Source organism: Mesocricetus auratus, unplaced genomic scaffold (genome assembly GCF_017639785.1).
Source record: "Mesocricetus auratus isolate SY011 unplaced genomic scaffold, BCM_Maur_2.0 Super-Scaffold_100006, whole genome shotgun sequence".
NCBI classification, from domain to species: Eukaryota; Metazoa; Chordata; class Mammalia; order Rodentia; family Cricetidae; genus Mesocricetus; species Mesocricetus auratus.
In genome coordinates, this window is record NW_024429190.1 from 49464166 (window position 1) to 49479742 (window position 15577).

Below are 15577 nucleotides of genomic sequence, written 5' to 3' on the forward strand. Positions count from 1 at the left end.
ATATGACAAGTAATCCATGGACAAAGATGTTTTCTGGTATCTGGAATCTATTGTTTTGAAATTCTGTTTGGAATGCTTGCCTATCTTCTGGGACTCATTTAGCTACAGTAGTCTTCCTAGCCATACACTGAGTACTTTCCCAGCACAGTTTCCCTGAATATTCACAGCTCTAGTGGTCATGAACTTTCCATTTCACTATTAATTTGTGCCAAAGGAGTGTTCATTCTTCAACTAGAGATCTTCCTCAGCTAAACTTTCTTCCCTGGAAACCTTTCAGAATTGTAGATGCTCTATCCATATTTTCACCTCTACCATGTTAATTTATAAATATTCTGATAAAAACCATTATCACACAGTTTTAAAGTTAGTTTTAGCATCCTCCCTCATTGTACTTGGATTAATGTGTGGGCACATCCTTGTTATACTAATATATCTCTGGTCCCAATTATGTCATACACAAAATATCTACGTATGAAATCTAATGAAATATATACAAAGAACTATGCCAAGACAATGATCTTTACGTTCCAGGATACAAAGTCTCACACACACACTCCTACCACACACACACACACACACACACACACACACACACACACACACACACTCAAGAAAACTACTCATTGAAGTACAAGGAAGGATTTACTATTTGGGAGACAGCAAAAAAAATCATGAGAGAAAATTAAATTAGAACTTAGCCTTGACTACATAAAAAATTCCAGTTGGCAAAGCAGTAGATCAGTATAACAAGTATGGGGAGAAATATGTACAAGGGCAGCAAGCTGTTAGTGATAATGGCATGCTCAGAGTACAGGGAGAAGTTCAAAGCAATCTTTAAAAATAAAAGCCTCACTGAGAGCTACAATGCCCTATAACTGCTGCCCTCTGTAGCACCTCCTTCTCAGCCGTGCTGCTTAAAAATGTTGCTTCTACTCTCTCCCCACTTCCTCACTTCCCACGTGCCTCCACCCACTACAATCTGGCTGCTTTTACCACCATCGGCAAACACCTCCTTGTTCTTAATCTAATGACATATTTAAGCATTTTTTCTCAGCTTTGCCATAGAAAAGGAGATAGTTTTCATCTCACTCCTTTTGAAATACATTCCTCTATGGATAGCCTTTAAGCACATCTTCTTCTTCCTGTTACTACTGTTGGGTTGGGATCCCACCATGGAATCTGAGACCATCTCATCTGGTCTATCCGGAGGGCACACAATGGACAACGTATGGGTGCTGACATCAAGCTCTCAATCTCTGGATTTTTATTCACTTATTTATGCTTAGAAAGAAAGGGTGTGTTTTCACTCTCATCTACAGGGTCAAGCCCATCATAACAGAAAATTCCCGAAGAAGGAGCACGAAGAAGATGGTGGTACTGCATCCATAGACAGGAAGTGGAGAGTGATGAGGAATAGAGTTAAACTCCCTGTCTTCTTTTCACTTCATTTGGATTCCAATTCTGTTATAAAGATGTATTTAATGTATGCATGTATTTAAATGCATATATGTGTCATGTGTGACTTTGTTCCTGGGAGTTCATGTGAGTGTCTGCCTGAAGAGGGTATCAGGTCCCCTGAAGCTGGAGTTTTCTGGCAGTTATGAACCTCTCAACATGAGTGCTGGAATCAAACCTGAGTCCTCTGGAGGAGCAACAATCAATCGTAACTGATGATCCCTATCTCCAGCCCATGCAAATTCTAGTTTAAAAATCACTCTAATTTAAGAAATCATAATTGTTTAGTTATAATTTTGTAACAGAATGCAGAGGGTGAGAAATGTCCCTCTGTCCCTAGGAAACCAGGACATTTAATACCAATGTTTCAAATTCACACAACCCTCCCTTCCCCTAGAAAGATAATGGGTGAGCTTTGTCAATCCTTTGTTCATTTATCTTCTTCTCTGGAAATGTTATGGAGTCCACAAACAAAAGTCTTCTTTTATGTCTTTAATTTCTGTATTCAATTGGTCAATAAGTCAGCAATTGAGTACTTACAGATGTTTTAAATACATGACATTTCTCCTTTAACACTACTGTCCAGACCTTTCCCAAGCCAGCTGAGAGTAACATCTTGCCTGAAACAGTCTATTTCTAGCTCATTTCCCTTTTCCCATGTTCTGATATCTACAATAGGATTTTGAGGACCATAAGTCTACAGATATGTTATAATTTCTACCTAATATACATCACTTTTTAGAAGAACCCAGAAGATAACTAGTTTACAGTCTTCAGCAGTTCTCAATATAGTTTGCAATCTTCAGCACAACCCAATAAGGTGTTTCTGAATCTCATCTTATGAAGCATTTTTGCATATTCTTTTATGGGGCTGGAAATCCTCTAGTGTGTGAAAGTAGCCCTCATGTCTGACCTTGCCATTACAAGGTATCAATAACTGGCCTAACTACTTTTTAAATACCAACTTTAAACTGAGCAAACACAGCCACTTAATTCCTGATATGCATTTCATGCCAAATTCCCTAAATTAATTACACTAACAAATGGCAATGTGAGGAAGGATAGATAATAAGGAAGTACAATTTGAATTTTCCACGAGGCACTACTATCTTACAACTCTACTTGTGAAGAACACAACATTGCTTTGGCTTCCTAGGATTTCTGAGATAATTTGTTTTATATGTAGAGAAAGAAAAGTGTGGTGATACATTATTTATGATTTATTTGAGCTTGCCTAAGGATTCAGAAAGCAAAGTCAGCCACAAGCCATAGAAGCCAGGAAACCATTTTTAATACCAGCACCCAGAAGCTCAGAGGTGGTTATACACACCTTTAATCCTAGGATTCAGGATTAAGAGGTAGACACATCTCTGTGAGTTCAAGGCCACCCAGATGTACACAATACTGACCCAGTTCTAAAGAGAAACAACTCACACAAAGATAATCTCATCACCTGGGACCACACACCTTTAATCCCACCTTTGGGGAGGTATATAAGACAGGCACAAAGTCTCAGTATCAGGCGTTCATTTTCCAGTAGCATTGAGGATAGCTGGAAATCATTCTCCAGACACATTGAGGACAGGAAGACATTCAGTCTCAGAATTTGCCAGCCAAAATTAGGAGAGGCAGCAATATCAGCTCATTCAGCCTGAGATAGTGGTAAGAGCTAGTGGTCAGTTACTTTGCTTTCATGATCTTAAGCTTGAAGCTTGAACCCCAATATCAGACTCTGTGTCTCTATTTTTTGTTTGTGTGCTATAGAAAAGTATGGCCCAAGCAGATCAATGTAATTAATACATCATGGTCACACTTACATTACTGCCTTGTTTGTAACAAAGAGGATGAGATGCCACAGCAGATGAGAACAAACTATTCTATTCCAAAGTTGCCAGTGCTCAAATTATAGCGCTAAAACTGAGCAAGGAACAACTAACTGAGCTGTGGATTTTTTTACAGGCGTAAGTGCAATGTTTTTTAGCTGTACTGCTACTGTAGAAAAACATATGCTTGCAATGAAATGTCCATGAATACAAAGAAGACATTTTTGTCTTTTATAGAAAAGTCATATTTCTTTATATGGAAATTCATGGGGGTGGGTCAGGTGTGGGAGAAATTGCTGTAGTGTGCACGCCTACTGCAAACTATGCCCATTGTTAGCTACCAGTACATTTTAAAGCTTAATTACCTTCTTACTCATTAATTTTTTAATGTTGAAGTTTAAGATTTTTAACTTAACTGCAGACACTGTAATTAGAATCATTAACTATAATTCAGATGCACAGCTTCCTTTGGACAATTATACTGACTAATTAGGTTTGCATAGTCAAGTGTGAGAATGTGTCTGTATGTCTATGTGCATAAGTATATGTGTATGTGTATGTGGGTGATTTTACATTGGCTGTTAATTTTTTGCCCTAGGCTTCTATTTCCTCTGAAGCTAATGTCAGAACAAATTTACATCACTTACCTGAAGAGGAGAATTTAGGGGATTATGTTTTGCTACAGATTATGTATGTCATAGAAAGAATTGCAGTTACACAGCAAAAAGGGAAATAGAATATCCTCTTTATGTGTTCTTATTAACAAGTCGTGTCTAAGAGATAGGAACCATATGCCTCCATACCCTCTTTTACTTGTAGATTATAAAATGTGTGTTCTTTTCCTTCCAATTTGGGGTATGTCTATTTAGATTACCTTAGTCTTTACTAAACAAGAGTTTAAACTTGTCCTCATTATTTTTCTAACCTGTCTGCAAAAGAATTGCCCATAAGGAATGAACTATTTCACCTCATCATCATGAAAGCCAAGTCATTTCTCATCACAAACTTGATGAGGATTTCGTTTATATTTAACTTGCTTCCTGCCATTTTATTATTTTTGAGAATTTCATGCATGAATATTATATTTACAACTTTTCCAGTTTCTTTTACCTCAGATTAATCTTCTCTACCAGACATGGAATGTGAGTTTGCCTGTTAATGTGAGCTACATTACTTGTATGTATGTATAGTGTATGTGCATATACTTGTGTATGCCTATATTTTCAAAAGAAATTCTCTCTGATTTCATCTGTCTTCCCTGGATCGAGACAAATATGACATAGAAGCTTCTCAGTGACCAAGGGAATCTCTTGTTCCTCACTCTAAATCATCTTTCCATTATATATTATTATGTGTTTCAGCACTCCATATTTTTTGTTTCACCTACAAACCTACCCCCCTTTCCCTTACTTGGATTATGAAATGGAGTATGTCAGTATCTCAGGTCTAGTCAAGTGGGGCACGTGGAGGAACACTTCAATTCCTCCTCAATGGCAATAGGAGGAAGCTTTACTTCCGGACTCCTCTCTGACAAAGCTTCCAGGACTGGCATGCTACAAGTTTTCAGTCATCAGGAGAGGAAGTCCTAGAAAATACACATCCCTGGCACATTCAGCAGCTGCAACTTGGGCTTCTAGTTACCACTTAACCTTCTTCACTGAAGAGTCAGCTCACTGCCTTGGAGAAGTGTATTCTTAAGTGTCATGCATCATTCCCTGGTTCAAATTGCTTCTGCATCTTCATTCTGTTATTCTCCATTACTAAGCCCTAAGAGCTTTGTTAGCCCCTTATATGTTTAACAAACCTTTTGATAGTTATAACACTCTGTGTTAGATTGTCCTGCTCAAAATCTCTTTATAGGCACTTCCTTAAAATTATGTTTGAAATTGAAATAGAATTACATACTTTTCTGGTCCTTCTCCTCCCTCCAACCTCTTTCAGGTACTCTCTCTTCAACACCTCCCAGGCACCCAGCACACATTTTCAACATATACACAAATACATTTGTATAGGCATATATATATATATATATATATATATATATATATATATATATATATATACATACCAACACAAAACCTGCTATACATCTGTATTGTTGTTGGTGTCCATAAGGTTTCAAGACCGAAAACTCAAGACTAGACAACCAGTAACAGCACTGATAACTGGGAATTGTTAATTCTACTCCTCCTTCTTGAAACAATCTGCAGTTCTTTGACTGTAGTTCTTGTCTAGAGGTGAGGTTCCATTAAATTTTCCCCTTCTATGTTAACATTCTCGTTGACATTTCTAATGTAGATGCTGCAGATATAATATATTGGCATTTCTGATTTTGTGATTAATAAGATTTCCTACAAAGAAGCTAATTGTTACAGTTAGTGAACAAAAATACAAATGTAAACACAAAGTAGGAAGCCCTATGACTAAGAAAATGTATTCAATCGTTTGAGGATAGAAGCGTTAAAGGATGGTCTTTTATGTATTTTGTAAATATAAATTCCATTTTGCAAAGTATTTTCACAGTAAGCATACATAAAAACACATAATAACACACACACACATACACATAGACAAAAAAAAACCTAGGGCATATGTGCTCCCAAATATACAAAGAAAACTAAAGCAATCAAAGATTGATATTTTATTTTTCAATAAAAGTTTTTGGTTCTATTCCCTGGTAACACTAAAGTATTTTAAGCAAGATTCAGATTTATTTAAACTTTGTTCTATTCTTCATGGTTATGTGCTTAACAGTAAATTTTTGACCCAGTGTTGCAAAGAATGGAAATTTTTCATAGAAGTGGAAAATTAATGAAATTTATTATCACTACTATTAAAAACACTTTCATAGAGTTTGCCAGAAATAATATAATTGTGTTTTCCTTTCCCTCTCACTTTCCTCCTTCCATCCCTCACCCACCTCTCTGGTTTACTGTAGAAACAGAGATTCACACTGTTTTAGCCCAGAATGGCTTTGAATTTGTGATCCTGCAACCTCAACTTCAGATTGATACTACATGTGTATGCCACCACAACCTTGATTGACAATGATTATTTTTTTCTAAAATCCCCAAATACAAAGCATAGGCTATTAGAAAACAATTATAAATATATATGTTCTTTACTCATGAGAGTTTTGGATGGAAATATACCCTTTAAAAATCAAAACTTTGATTACAACTTACTGCTTTTATTCATAATATAGTAAGTGAAAATGTTTCATAATTACAGATATCTGGATATTTGATAGCATTTGTCTTTCTATTTTAGCTAGTAGTATGACACCAAAAGTAACCATTACACACACATCATATGTATATTTTGCTACCAATTTTCCTTTCCTTTTATTTTTTGGGGGGTCTGGTTTTTCAATATAGTGCTTCATAAAAGTTTGCCTTTCCCTGTTTACATAGAATTTAAGTATTTACTTACATATCTAAAATTTGTAAACATATGCTAAAGCAAGCATCACTAAAACAAGGAGGATTTTTAATGCAAACACATTTTAACAACCAACCTGTCAGAGTTGAGCTATGTATTGCTACTACATAGGTATGTGACATCATTTGAGGGTCCTGTCCACTTTCATTGATCTACAGAACATGACAGATTAATATTTCAGGTCAGGAGCTCATCTGTAGCAGACTAGTTGTTCAGCACTTACCTGGTTCTGAAGTCAATCCCTAACAATGGAGGAAATAAAAAACAAACAATGAAAACAAAAACAGGTAACTGATAGATAGGAAAAGCTTGGGTTCCATAGCATGTTTTCCCATTGCTCCAAAATTGTCCCTGTGTCTCAGGACTGTTGTGGGGAAAGGAGCCATTAAATTATCACTTTGACACAATTTTAAAGACCTCAACTTTCTTGTGTCAATGCCCTGCCCAAAAGTGAAGCTCCCCCATCGGCCTCACAACCCCTCACCCTTTCCACCACCCAGGTCATAGACGAAATTAAGTGATGTAGAAGGCTCATTCTATTGGAAGAAAAAACAAATAGTTTTATTGTAATAGTGGGAATTCTGCTCACTCCCAGAAGTCAGTGATGTCATCATGAAATGAATTTTTAGGAGTACTGGAAAAGTGTGAATGTTTTGTTTTCCTTTGTTTGTACATCTAGGTGGAAAATACCCAAAATTTCCCCTTCTGCATTCTTAGACCGAGGAAAGAAATTGGGAAGATATGTCGAGGTTGGGAGGGCCAGACAAAAAACCAACAAATGCATCACTTCTGATTTTCATTCCCTGGAATTTAAGGCCTTAGGATTAGAAGTAGACGATGCCTGAGGGCTGAAAGATATTGTGAACCTCTCAGATGACAGAGAGGCAACATGGGAACAAAGAGGCGCACATTAGGGAGAAAGGAAGCAAGGCAGGTGTCAGCCTGAAGATGTGACATAATCTGACATGGTGATAATGAGGAAATATTATTTCAAGCAGATTTTCTATTACAGAGCACTATAGTTTGCCATAGAAATAGAGGAATGATTACTAAAATTTTACAAATAATTACGAATTCATCTTACTCTACCAATTTCCTTCTCATATATTTCTCATTTAAATAAAGACAAATGGACATCAATTCAACAAAATCCATTAATTTCAACACTGTAGTTTTATTTGATGTAGTTTTCATGTGCTTCTTTTATGTGAGGAATATATGACAAGGCAACCACTTTCCTCTATGACATGAAGATATCTTCATGCAATAACACATTGGTGAGAAACAACTACCTACAAAGCAAGTGCCTTAATTCCAGAAAATCATCACCAATAATACAATTGTATGTTTCATTGCATCTAGGTAGGTAAATTTGGAGGGGAAAATTAGAAGATGTATGTAATGAGCTTATTTAAACATTCAAGCTGGGGCTATGTTCCACAGAAAAACTGAAAACACATCTTCAATTTTCTTTTCATGTCACCAGACATGAGATATATAAAGAATTATGTGACAATAATAATACACACTTACTCTAAATTATCACCAGTTTCCAATCTGTTAAGAAACATATTTGATTTGTAAAAATAAAATATAAACTCACCATATCTGTATCTGAGACAGGGCCAAAACTTGTCACATAGATGTTAGTGAAGACTTCAGTAATACTGTCTAATATGAAAAGAAGAAATTGGACATATATTTAAATAGTGGAATCTGCAAGAGGGAAAAGGAGCTGAGTACATGGTGTGATAAGGGAGTCAGTGGTCATGACAGTGTCATCTCTCACTTTCCAAGGAATCTTCACAGCTACTTTCGTAGTCCATTTTAGAAGACATGCTTGGTTATATTGTTCATTAAGAATAACTTCTTAGAATCCATCTAAAGTAAATCATTTGAACTAATTTATCATTAACACTGACAATAGAGCTTGCCTATTATGTAATATTCTAAATTTGATGATTAAACGAATATTCCAGATGTCATTTAAGCGTGACTAAGATTTGTAGTTTGCCCACAAGAATAATTATTTAGCTTAAAAACAATATCTTTCCACAAAATGAAGAAAATAATTGTTAATCATTAGAAATAAATGTGACTCATATTCATATATATAGCCCTAGTACTTAATATCATACAAAATGAAAACAAAAGAAAACAACTTAATTTTCTATAGTTTTATTTCCAAAAACTTAGTTAATAATTTTCTTTTTTTTAAATTTTTTTAATTAATATTTTTTTTATTTTCCATTTTAAGTTTAGATAAGAAACAAGGTTGCTTCACAAGTCAGTACGAGGTCCCTCTCCCTTTCCCTCCCCTCCTCCCGTGCCCTCCCCCCCATCCCCCCCCCGTTATCCCCTCATTCCCCCAGGGAGGGTGAGGCCCTCCATGGGGGTGTCCATAGTCTGTCATTTCATATAGGGCAGGGCCTAGACCCTTCCCCAAGAGTTCAGGGTGAGAGTGCACCTCACATTGTATCCACCTCATTTGAACCCCCATGGAGGGCCTCACCCTCCCTGGGGGAATGAGGGATAATTTTCTTAACACCTGCCTGAAATTTAAGGTTCAAATGAGGTGGATTCTAAAATAATGTAACCTATGAACTGTTAACAAAATTCATCAGTTAAATAGAGGACTTAGATATTCAAATTTAAAAATTTAAGGACATTAATTGTTTCCATCACCATGGGTTACATATTGTAAAATTCTAATTCCACATTAACAATATAAGGAAGCATTTCCCATTTCTTAAGAGGCATTAATTGATAAAGGAATAACTTAGTCATACAACTTTGAAACAAGAAGACAATCTTTTTAGAATAATTTTAATAGACAGACTTTTTAAATTGAAGTTTTATTGCACTAGGTGTTTCTCCAAAGACTTGAGATATAATAATTTGCATACCAAGTCTATATAATAGAGTCTCAGTTACATTCCTAGGGTGCATTAATGACACACAGTAAAATGAGAAATTACCACCTCTAATACAGCAGACAGAGCCTGGCTTTAAAACCCAAGTGCTCTCATTTCTGAATCTTCAGACTAACACATGTATTGTACCACATTGGATAATAGAATTGAGACCAAATATGGATTCTTATTAACTCTGTATTTCCACTTACTGTAAGTTGTACGTCAAAGCACAGTGAAAGAGTACCAATTAGCATATTTATTCCACTCTATTCTGTATACCATTCTATTTCTTAAACTGTTTTTATTAACTCTACTATATAGATACCTCAGCACACAAATCAATACAATTGCTCCACTGTGACACCTGTCTGAAACACAGATATACATAGGGTTAAGTTCCTGGGCATGGAACTTGTGCAGAACTCGAAGTTACCATGATTATAAAACCTTGTGTTCAATTTAATTTTTGTTCATGCTCTCTGAAATCCTGGCATTATTTTTTAAACAAAGGTCATGAATTTCCATTTTGAACTGAACTTCTCAAAGTACATTAATATCATGGTCCTATCTACTATGTGTTATTATAAAAAATTATAAAGCAAAACCCAATACTTACTTTCCTCCCAATGAATCAATCATGCTACAACATTTATTAAATACACAAATGAAATAAGCTTCAGATATTATAAACATCCAATTAAAATATTCCAGGGAAGAGAAATTACAGTATCAAGGAGTTTTTGCATTAACTAGAGAAAATTATTCCCTTTAATATGAGTAGCAAAGTTGGGAAAGGGAGAAAACAAAAATGATCTCTCTTATGTTAATGATTAGCAATGTGTAAAGGGAACTGAAAGCACCTGGTAGCTTCCAACTAGGAGCAGGAAGGTGAAAAATAAGATGAGCCTCAGAGGCTTGAGTGTATAAGAGAAGCCACAAAGACAAAAGATAGCTGTGTAAAGTTACTTGAAAGAAGGAAAATGTTTGTATGTTTTATGACATCACAGACCTCACTGAATAATAGGTGCACTAGAAGGATTCCAACTATGAACACAGAGGGTAGGTGAAAATCGGCAAGGAGGGCTCTAGAGTCAGTGTCAAACAGTTTTTGGTATGACATCGGAGCCTATGAAACGTGGCTTTGGAGCAGAGGTTTGAGGATTTTGGTGTGGATGGATGTATAGAGGAATAAAGCAGCAATGTAGATTAATGACACATTTCAGTGAAAATGACAAACATTTGACAACATCTAACAGCATTCCCAGGTTCTATAGGCAAATCCCAATGTTTGGTTATGATTTGACCTTCTCTAAATTAGGGGGAGAAAAAGGAATAGATTAGAAGAGAAAAGAGACTATACAAATAAGATTATGTATGAGTCATGTGACACAGATTTGGCAAAGGCAGTCTATAAGGTATTTCATGCTTGTGCCTATAGATTAGAACAAGGTAAAACTGTATTATTCATGTTTGTTACAGCCTTTTGATTCATTAGACTTACAAATATCCCAAAGTAAGCAAAGGTACTTTCTGGCCAGTAGAAACCTTGATCTTTGCATCTTAGGAAGGATGGGTCGTACTCTCAAGTTCTGGGTGTTCTCAGTGAACACCTCAGTGAGCTCCTGAGTCAGTCTTCTCACTGGTTATGATCTTTCCTCTCCCAAGCTTCATTAATTACTTCTCTACATTTATGTCTCTATCTAAATGTTTCTGTTCTTCAGCCATGGATGGTTAGTGAGGTTCACAGTTACAGCCATGAATTCTCTCCTAATGGGAATAACTTAAATCCAGTTAGGCAGCTATTGGATACAACCAAGATAAAAACATCACTAAATAGTAGTGGATGAATCTTACTAGGTGGTAACGTGTGTTTGAAGGCTGTACATGTGGGTAAGGATTTTGATTTCTTTTCTCCCTTAGCAGCTTGCATAACAACTTTGGATACTATGAGAGACAGTACTTAATGAGGAGGCTTTCAGCTCAGTTCAGACTTGATTCCTCCAAGTTCTGTGTCAAACTGTTGGCTGTCTTCAAAAATAGAGTCTTCATTTCATGTTCAAGGAAGCAACCAAGTGCAATAACAATTCTCTCTATTTGGAGTCTCTTGGATTTTCCTGATGAGCAATTCAAAAGTAGGCAGGTTTCACAGACACACACAACACACACACACAACATACACATACACATACAACACACAACACACTCACACAATTCAAGTACTTTTAAGAAAACTAAAGGGTTCCTGTGTTTTTTTCAGATAATCTTAAGTGTTAATTATATATCCTTTCTCCCTCTGTATTTTTCCCTTTCGCCCTCCATCAGACCACCATTTTTCTGTTTCCTTTTCACAACACCTGTGTTCTAGTACAGCTTCTTCTGCCTTCCCAGCATGCTCCATTTCTGTTTCATAGTTCCTATAGTTTCTTCAAGTTTTATACTTAAACTTGAAGATTTTGAGGCAAGATCCATAAAAAAGTGGGAACATGTGGCAATTGTTTTTTCTGAGTCTGGGTTTCTCAGCTAAGGCTCAGAGCAAAATCACAAAAGAGAGGACGGACAATATTGTACAAACCAGAGAACCAGGATGCCTATCATCCTCCAAACATGACTAGGAAGCTGCACGCAGAAAGTTTCAGCACTATGGGGCCTAAATAAGACAGGAAATATATAGCTACTGACTGACAGGTGAAAAACCAGTGGTCTCTAGGGACCAGTCCCATGTTTGCTTAGACAATCTCAAGTGGGATTTTTAGATTCCTATTTGTTTCTAATGAGATAGAGCCAAAGAAAGTATGTACTTGGGTACATGGTAAGGTGGAAAAGATTTGGGAGATGTTGGAAGAGGAAAAACCATAATCAGAATATATTATGTGAAAATAATATGTTTTCAAATTAAAACCTTATAAATAAAGATTGATATCTGAGACTAAAATGTGCGCAAAGAAAAATGTCCACGAAGAATGAACATCATAGAGGAGGGGAAAATAAAGAGTTGTAGTAATAAAACAAGGTCACAGTTACTAATGCTAAGAGAGTGATTTGGGGAAAAGATGTACAAGTTAGTTTCCCTCATTTTGGTGTTCAGTGGTTGTAACCATTCTCTAAGACAGCAAAATTCAGGAAAGATATTTCAGGTGGAGGATTCCACAGGCCAAAGACAAGTCCTGTAAACAGGTTAGGTTCACAAAGATCAGCATACTCAGATCAGGGAAACATCATACAGTAGTAAAAGACAGAAGTGCATGTCAAAAACAAGTCAACTACAATTAGTAAAACTAATTAGGTCACTATATTTATGGCAGCATGGAAACGCCAAGAGGAACTTGAATCATAGAATAATATCTAATTAGAAATGCTATGTTCCCTTTATGCGTGTGGCTAAGCTAGGTCAGAGGAGAGAGCATACATTCTAATACTGTAGATGACGTTCAGGATAAAGAAAGGTATGAGACCAAGACAAGAAGAGTCAAGACAAGCAGAAAGCCTATTTTCTTTTTCTTTCCTTGTTTGTTTGTGAAATTGACTATTTAGTTTGACGTGTAGAGACAACCTTTAGAGACTGAAAATGAATGCTATCTGTAGGGTTGTACCAGCATAAAACAAGGCACAATGGAGTGTAAATGGATGGTGAGACATGAGGAGAGAAAGTAGAGAGCACTTCTTTTAAAAGTTGTCAAAATGGATTTCAAGTGAACTCAAGTAGTCAGTCCATGTTGTGTAATGCAGTATACAATACCACTTAAATTTAACAAATTCTAAGACTTGGCAAGACAAAAACATGTTTTCCATAAAAGATTAAAAATTTGGGAGATTGTACTTTGTAATGTGTCTTCTTTCCCATGTTCTCCCAGCACAAACACATAAATTCTAAAATCTATTTTCTCAAAACAGATATATTCAAGATTAGAAATAATAAAAATGTGCAATATGATGAAATACAGTAGGTCAGAGTTTTCACATGCAACAAGTGAAATTACTGTAGGCAACTATTTAAGCCTAATTAATCAATAAGCTCCATTACAATAAAAATTCTTACTCCTTTACTTCCCTGTTGTGGAATCCAGGGAAACTGCTATAGCCCTGGCTATAAGTAGTGGAACTGGAAAAAATGTATAAGTACCATATTCTATATATTATATTAATCACACTTCTAATTTGCTGCTATGGTATTACCCAAAGTTCAATAAATACTGAACAGTGGTGAACACGGAATAGTCATCTTCAGTATTTTTTACAATTTAATGTTAACAGAAGCACATAACAGGGACTTAAGAAGTTTGTTAAAGACAAATGTTGGATGCAAATCAATTTTCTACAGTCCCTCTGTAAGATTCTGTAAATGTGGATTTTCTAGAAAGCATTACTTTCAGTCACTATAGAATTTTCCTTGGATGAATTAAGTGACTTTTACCAATGTCTCTGGCTCTGTGAGTGACACTATATAGTTTTACATTTTCTAGTGATTAAGGGTCTAGATGAATTATCTACTATGAAGTAGAAAGATTGTAAGGATTTTCTGATTTAAACATACAGCCAGTCAAATGCAGAGATGAATTAGGTAAAATGAAACGAAGGTATTTAAGATGTACTCCAGGGCATGAATCTTTTCAACAATAATTCTATTTTGTCACAATAATCTATACTACAAAGACCTATTACATATTCCTCTGTTATTAATCTAGGACAAGGATCATAACATTATGGGTATGCTGCTGCCATTCCTCTGACCTGCAGTCTATTCTTTGACTTTTAGTAAAATATTTATAGAGATTCAACTTAAATAATATGAAATGTAACCTTTAAAGTGTAAAATTATTTTTCAGTGTAGCCAGTGAGTCACACTCTCCCTTCCCCAAGGCTCTGAAAACAATTATTTAATTATTCATTACTTAGTCTTGTATCTCTATAGATATTTTCCAATATCCTAAATGTCATTGAAGAGAATTTTTCAATTCCTAGTTTTTAGAGTATTTGTATCATGAAATATATTTAATTAATTCCTTTTTGAAAAAGTCTCCTACTATAGCCTAAGTAGTCCTGGAACTCACTACTAGCTGTAGCAGGTCATAAACTCACTATGATCCTCTTGAATACAGGGATTACAGGTGTGAACCACCCACCATCCTCAACTAAGATACTAAATACATTTTCTCAGCTATATGTTCATTTGCATTCATGCCATAATATTTTAAGTCTCCCATCTCAATTTGTTCTTTTAGATTTTGCCCTTATTCATTCTGGAAACATACTAGTCTTTCTATCTCTCTATCTGTCTTTATGCACGAGTAGGCATGTGTGTATGTGCATGAATGACTTATCACTTTTTCAAATTAATTTTGGTTCCAATTTCTAGTTTCAATCTTTTTGATTAAAAAAGAGCTGTGATTTTATTTTTCTTAAATTTATTGCACTGGATTTTAATCTAAATTTAGTATACTTAGAATGTGATCTATGTGGAAAGTAGCTGAATGGATATTGTCATGAGCATAGAGTCAAGGAACCTAATTCTTAAGAATCTCTGGAATGTCCAGAACTTCCGTGGGTCAGACCCCACAGGAATGTCAAACCTGTCTGAGTTAGGATGCATAAAGGTGTTTACAAACTTTCATATTTAACTAAAACCAATGCATAAAAACACTGTAGGCAGCTTTTTCCTCACAGATAATGGCAACCTGAATCTTTTCCCATAGAGAGATTAGCTGGCCCAGCTCTTTTTTTTCTTGTTGTATGTAAGAAACCCGAGGAGCTTGCAGGAAACCCCACCAGAGCCCACCAGATCCCAGCTTGTATGTCATTACATTATTCCTTGTTGTTCCATTCAGGTTAATTGCTAAACAATGAAGGCCACAGAATATTCGTGAGCAGTTGTCAAAAATCTGTATTATGATATGGTTGGCAGACATGGGACATAGATATTTATTAGGTCTAGTTGACTTGCTCTGT

The 15577-nt window shown here is 35.7% G+C and overlaps 1 protein-coding gene across 7 annotated transcripts in view; it reads right to left on the bottom strand.

Moving 5' to 3' along the window:
- Gabra2 (gamma-aminobutyric acid type A receptor subunit alpha2) overlaps positions 1-15577 on the bottom strand; it is a 164969-nt gene that overhangs the window by 67513 nt on the left and 81879 nt on the right. For 6 of the 7 annotated variants that reach the window (XM_040747156.1, XM_040747160.1, XM_040747158.1 and 3 more), the window contains exon 4: positions 8323-8390. The exons of the other annotated variant lie outside the window; for it this stretch is intronic. In XM_040747156.1, the coding sequence (XP_040603090.1) occupies positions 8323-8390 (68 nt within the window). The remainder of the gene's footprint in view (positions 1-8322; positions 8391-15577) is intronic. 7 annotated transcript variants of the gene reach the window in all.